Source organism: Chrysemys picta, unplaced genomic scaffold (genome assembly GCF_011386835.1).
Source record: "Chrysemys picta bellii isolate R12L10 unplaced genomic scaffold, ASM1138683v2 scaf316, whole genome shotgun sequence".
In the NCBI taxonomy this organism is placed as follows: Eukaryota; Metazoa; Chordata; order Testudines; family Emydidae; genus Chrysemys; species Chrysemys picta.
In genome coordinates, this window is record NW_027053023.1 from 25104 (window position 1) to 31506 (window position 6403).

At 49.0% G+C, this 6403-nt stretch overlaps 1 protein-coding gene across 1 annotated transcript; it reads left to right on the forward strand.

The window, feature by feature from the left end:
- The first annotated feature begins 1901 nt into the window (after nucleotides 1-1901).
- On the forward strand, nucleotides 1902-5515 carry LOC135978580 (bromodomain-containing protein 4-like). Its single transcript, XM_065579462.1, has 3 exons — nucleotides 1902-2304; nucleotides 3465-3678; nucleotides 4101-5515. The coding sequence occupies exons 1-3, from the start codon at nucleotides 1988-1990 to the stop codon at nucleotides 4167-4169; spliced, it is 600 nt and encodes a 199-aa protein (XP_065435534.1). The 5' UTR covers nucleotides 1902-1987; the 3' UTR covers nucleotides 4170-5515.
- Nucleotides 5516-6403: the final 888 nt, after the last annotated feature.

Genomic DNA, 6403 nt, shown 5'->3' on the forward strand with positions numbered 1-6403 from the left:
TTTTGCAATGCCCACGAGAGGGAACTTTACAATTCAGTAGTACACAGCATCTTCACCTGACGGAGGACCCTGACCAGAGACCTATTCACATCACAAACTAACAGCAAATGTACCACATACTGCTCCAGAGGAGGCCTTGGTCACCACTCTCAGGGTGATGCTCTCCTGCTCTCTTGGTCAGGCCAAATCAACTACGCCTTCCCGCCTCTACCTCTCCTGCCTCAGGTACTGCACAGGATCTAACAAGACAACGCAATGGTCATTCTGATCGCACCCTGTTGGCCCACGCAATTCCGGTTTCCCAATCTCCTCCACATGTCATTCTGCCCACCAATTCCCCTCCACAACTTCCCCGATCTCCTGACCCAGTACAACAGCGAGATCAGGCATCCCAATCCACATGCGCTGCACCTCAGAACATGGTATTTGGATGGCCATTTGCTTTAGCCTGCACGTGCTCTCCTGCTGTGCAAGACATCCTCTCCAGCAGCAGGAAGGACTCCACTAGGCAATGTTACTGAGCCAAATGGAAACGTTTCTCATCTTGGGTCTAACAAAAAGAACTTCTGCCTGAACTGATGGGGATCCCCCTGATCCTGGATTATGTTCTGTCCTTGAAGTCATCAGGTTTTGTCTCAACTCTTTGAGAGTCCACCTGGCAGTGATTAGCGCGTTCTACTGTCCAGTGGAAGGTTGCACTGTCTTTACACACCCACTAACCACTAGGTTTTGGAAAGGCCTCATCACAACCTCTCCCATCCAAATGATCACACCCCAATGATTACCTGAATCTAGTTCCCTCCATGCTAACGGAACCACACTTTGAACTGTTACCATCGTGCTCTGTCCCTCCTTTCCATGAAAGTTGCTTTCCTTGTTGCTATCACTTCTGCGAGAAGGGTTGGTGAACTTGAAGCTATGATAGAGGACCCGCCTTTTATAGTGTTAGAGAAGGATCATTTCCCTACATCTACACCCCAGCTTTTTACCAAAGGTGGTCTCCCAGTTTCACATCAATCAATCTATTCACTTACCTATTTTCTTCCTGAAACCACACGCATCTGCAGAAGAACATCAACTCCATTCCCTCAATGTCTGATGAGCTCTGGCCTGTTGCTTGCAGAGAACAAAACCAATCAGGAACGCCCCTAGGCTGTATATGTTGCAGTAGCAGAAAGACTCGGGGGGTGAGCCATCTCCACCTAGAGGATCTCTAAATGAATTTTGGGTTGCATTTCACCCTGCCACCAACTGTCAGGCCTACCTATCCCCACAGGGGTGCAGGCTAACTCCACGAGAGCTCGGGCTTTGACCATGGACTCCCTTCAGTTAGGGACAATGTAGAGCGGCTACAGGGAGTTCTTACACACCTTTGCAGCACACTGTCTTAGTGCAGGACTCAGTGGCAGATGCCTCCTTTGGATGGCAGTTCTCCACACAACCATTCCTTCCTCATCCTTGCACCCTCTTCCGACTTAGGTACTGCTTGTTAATCACCACCAGTGGAATAATAGGGATCATCACTCGAAGAAGAGGTGGTTACTTGCATGAAATTGGAGGTTCTTTGAGATGCGTGGTCCCTATGTGTATTCCACTTCCCACTCTCCTTCCTCTCTGCTACGCATCTGTCGTGTTGGAGAAGGAATTGGCGACACGGTCCGGTTCGACTCACCCTTTATCACCTCGGCTGGAAGCGCAAGGTGAACCAGGGCGCATGCACGGACCAATGCACACTACTTTCAAAAGCTCTGATTGCAGGCGCATGGTTCGCATGCGTAACCCCTCAGTGGAATACAAACATGGACCACACATCTCGAAGAACCTCCAGTTATAGGTAAATAACCTCCTCTTTCAGTAACTGTCAGTGTGTGCTGGATTGAAACAGGTCATAAGTGCTGAAGGTTCCCTTCAGCAAATGATTTTTGGGGAGTTCTGTGGCCTCTTACTGTGACTCTGAACTTAACCATAATGCCTAGCACTAAGGTTCATGCCAGACTCATCATGCTTCTGTGTGCTGTTAACATTAGCTGGGAGGCTTTGTCTGCTAGCTATGGCCCAGTTCAACACTAATGCTGCCTTCTTGACTTCACAGGATCTGAAAATAAAGAACATGGGCTCGTGGGCAAGCTTGGTCCAGAAACCCCTCACGACTCCATCCTCCACAGCAAAGTCCTCCAGCGATAGCTTTGAGCATTTCAAGAGGGCAGCGCGGGAGAAGGAGGAGCGGGAGAAGGCGCTCAAAGCTCAGGCAGAACAGGTGGAAAAGGAGAAGGAGCGGCTGAGGCGGGAGCAGGAAAGGATGAGGTGAGAGGCCTGCACATCTGTATTTCATTGCTCCTAAAGCTGGTCTCCCCAGGGTACCGAGGTGTGTGAATGGGGTTATGTCCCCATTGGGGACAGTCGCTTCCTCTTTTTGCTTCACTTGTCAGCTTGGTGCCTTGGAGCCACTGCTGATTCGTTGGGAAAAGACAGGTTTTTCAGCATGATCAACCAGAAGACAGTGAGGGTAAAGCTGTCTCCACTGCCCTTTTGAGGGGTATACCAGACATGGCCCTGTTGTCTAGGCCACCTTTTCTCTAGCTCCCTTGGGTGGTACCTGGGCTCTGTTAGCCTAGACGCGTGGCAGCACTTACATGCAGCAGTGCAGGAACTCTGAACATAATCAGTGGGTGTAATATAGCCACCGCTTCCATGGTGGGCTCACGAGAAGATGGGCTCCTTGCCCACTCAGGAGCCAGTGCAAGTTGTAGAGTTCCAGCATCATACTCTGTTCACAGTTCATACCACTGAGGTATCTGGGTGTGCCAGCTGGATAACAGCTGCCGTTTCCTCCTTCTCAAGCTGACTAACTGTACTGTTAAGCAAGAAGCAACATGAGCAAGAATCTCTTGATGCACTAAGCACTTCCCATTCCACAGCGTGGGGGTCGCAAAATGAGTGGCTTGACTATGCAACAAACTCCACAGGGAGAAACCCCTTAGCTGCCCATTCTCCAACTGGGATCCCCAGGGAGCACTTGCTGGGGGAGATGGCTGGACACATGGTGCTGGCTGCTCTTCCTCGTTTCCAGTTGCTACCTGGCATTAAAAATGTAATACATTGAGTCCTTTCCTGAGAGACTTCACTATGTCAGTGATTGCTGGAGTTCCCACAGGAAGTTATAGGATCACAGAGGGGAGGCATCCATGAGACGCTCTAAGGTGCCACAAGGACTCCTGTTCTTTTTGCTGATAGACTAACACGGCTGCTACTCTGAAATCTAAGATACGGGTCACACTAGGAACAAGTTTAAAACAGCCAAATCTGAGACCTCCCTTCCCACTCTCCTCACACAGTCCTTCATCACAGCAATGGTGAGCCAGCCCATGGATGGAAGAAGGACCCAGCAGTTTAAGAAACTTCTATGCCTTATGGGGTTGCACAAAGCGCCTCACCATTCTAATGACACTTTTGGGTCTTGGCAGGAGTCGTGATGATGAGGATGCCCTGGAGCAAGCTCGCAGAGTTCAGGAAGAAGTCCGAAGACGCCAGGAGCAGCAGCAGCAGCAGCAGCAGGTGTCAGCTGCAGCCTCTGCGCCCCAAGCACAGAGCTCTCAGCCACAGTCCTCTCAGTCTATGCTGGATCAGCAGAGAGAGATGGCCAGAAAACGGGAGCAGGAGCGAAGGCGCAGAGAGGCAGTGAGTGGGGTGGGGGGGGGAATACTGGGCACTCTGATGGGGGGCAATTTGAGGCAGACGTTCAGGCAGTGAGCTGAGTGACAGAGCATCGCTCTGCACTTTAATTGATAGTCCTAGAGCACGCTGGGTTTATCGGCCAGGGGTTACAAGCAGGCCAGAGTGCTTTTGCTGGGATGCTGACCCCTTGGTGAACTGAGTGAAGACTCCCAACTTGAACAGATTGGCAGACAACTGTGCCAGGAAACTTAGGTCTTTTATAGGGCAAAAGTACTAGATTATACCAGTAAAAAGTTTAGGTAGCCCAGCAAAATCCCTGGTCCCTAATGCCACCCATTGAGTCAAGTGCAGCATCCCTGCAATGTGCTCCCGTGAGCATCAATCCTGCAGCCTTTGTAATTCTCCTATCTCCTCTCCCCCTTCAGATGGCAGCTACTATCGACATGAATTTCCAGAGCGATTTGTTGGCAATATTCGAAGAGAATCTTTTCTAATAGCGCCTGGTTTTCTTCTCCTGACTCTTTAATTTCCCGGCGAATCTTTGACTCTCCATAGTGTTCATGGCGGCTGGGAGGGGGAGCATTCCTGCAGCCCTTCTGCATGTCTGACCATTGCAGATCTTTCAGTCGAGGCCTCCGAAGGATCAGCACAGTCTGCCTTACAGTTTGACTTTTGCCCCCCTCACACACTGAAGAAAGACCGACCAAGACAAGCCAACTACATACTAGGTTTGATTGGACATGCAGCTGCTGGGAAGGGTGCCCTGATCACTCGACATTCTCTATGCCAAACGTATTCACAGTATATCCAGGACTTCATGTTCTTCACACCTTTTCTATCCAGAAAGGTTCTAAGTTACAGAATGTCTATGAATAAACAGTGCTGTGTCATGACAGCAAGAGATGCTCTTCACTGAGAGGCTGCCTATGGGAGTATCCTGGCAAGAATGGGAGACCTGGGGTCCAGCTGGGAAAATACACAAGCTGTGTCTGATCCTTTCATCACTGGCTTTGCCTTTAACTTAACTTCCCACAAGCCTTTAGCTGGGAGCCATTCTCTGTAAGTGTTCGCTTGTGAAAAAGGGAATCGTACAGTGGAGGTGTCAAGTGAAACTGGCCATTTGAGTGAGGTTTTTGTTTTAGCATTGTGTGGAGGTCCGGGAATTGGAGCTAGACTACCAACCAAAGTCAGTTTCTTTCAGTCTGTTTTTTTCCTCCAGGCAGTTTGTTACTGCTCAGCTCTTGACTGGGTATTAATTGTCTCTTTGTTCGAGAGTGGAGTGGAGAAACCAGTGACACCAGGGGAAGCGACCACCCTGTCACTAGGGTTTGACTGGGGCTGTATTGTACAGTGACTATAGTTGGCATATCTTTGTTTGAGGGTTTTGGTGAGCCACCGAACTCGGTGTAAAAACACTGCTTATATTTTGCTCAGTTTCAAACTTTTAGTCTAGATTTTTAACTGTAAAACCAGAAAGCTGCATTTTGGTTTTTTTTAAATGTCATAAAATATGATTAAAAAAAAAGAAAGTTTTTATACCTAAAAGAAGTGGCTGAGAGGAGGGCAAGTGGAAGCGGCAGTTTTGGAAAGGCTCCTTCCACCACCGACCAAATCTCACTAGCAGCGGGCGTTTTCCCATGCGCCTTCAGTGTGTGTTCTTTTCATTTTATTCTATGAACCGTTAAAACGTTATGTGCCATAAATACCCACTATACAGTACAATACTGGTGTGTCCGTATGGGGTGAGCGCTGGAGTAATTGATTGGTTTTACTTAAATACGGTGAATATGCATTTGGTCTGTACTGATCATGGAATAAACTCATCTCTTTTTTTTTAAAAGATGGTGTCGTACTGACATTTCTTTGAATCCTATTTGTGATTAAGTTGTTTAAAGGGGTGAGGATTGTTGAGGAAAGGTTGTCCCTATCTTCTGACTGTGCTCTAGGGGAAAGGAAGGAGTTCTCACGCTCCTGTCCCCATCCTGGGGGGAAGCTTGTCCTAGGTAGCCAGTGTGCATTTTCCCTCCTAAACGAGGGCTAGGAGAGCTGCCATGCTAAAGCAACACAATCCTGGACAAGGTGTAGTGAGGCTGAACTTGTGTGAAGGCTTCATCCTGCTGTTGGCCCCCTCTCTCACCCAGAGGGCGCATCAGGGCCCCAAGCACTGACACCCACAGCGTCTCAGACAACCAGTGCAGTCCCTTCCCAATTTCTGAGATTGTGATGCAGACGTAGCTGACACTATGTAAAGCAAGCACAAGAGCCTGCCTGACTCCAGAGTGACGTTTGTCCCACCGAGCAAGAGCTGGGATTCTCCAAGCCTTGGCCAAGCTATTCATTTTGAGAGCTGATGGCTTCCATTGATACTTGCTTGCTGAGGTTTGAATGTGGGGGTTGGATGATGGGGCGGGAGGGCCTTCTCTTCACATTCCAGACCTACTTCAGTGTGAGAACTGGGTGCAGCTATCCCTGGGAAGATCCAGTCAGGACAGGGGACAGATTAGCCGGCACTAGTATGGATAAACTCCACTTTGCTGTTGTCTCAGTGACCAAGCAAGCGTTGAAATAGCAGCCTCGGGTTGTAGGGTTTGACTGTCTGCCATAAGTGACTTCAGTGTTTTCGAAGCTACTTTCTTGTCATCCCTTAGAGCTCTCTGCTGCCAGTGGGGAGGGAATACGTTTAAAAGAAATCAGCCTGTTAAGTTTCTCTTAGCTAACATGATCGACC

Excerpts from the sequence above, each read along its gene's own strand:
- LOC135978580 (XM_065579462.1), top strand. The coding sequence starts at position 1,988 with ATGCCAGACTCATCATGCTTCTGTGTGCTGTTAACATTAGCTGGGAGG. Across the intron at positions 2,305-3,464 it reads CGGGAGCAGGAAAGGATGAG|GAGTCGTGATGATGAGGATG; the intron begins GTGAGAGGCCTG and ends GGGTCTTGGCAG. Across the intron at positions 3,679-4,100 it reads AGCGAAGGCGCAGAGAGGCA|ATGGCAGCTACTATCGACAT; the intron begins GTGAGTGGGGTG and ends CTCCCCCTTCAG.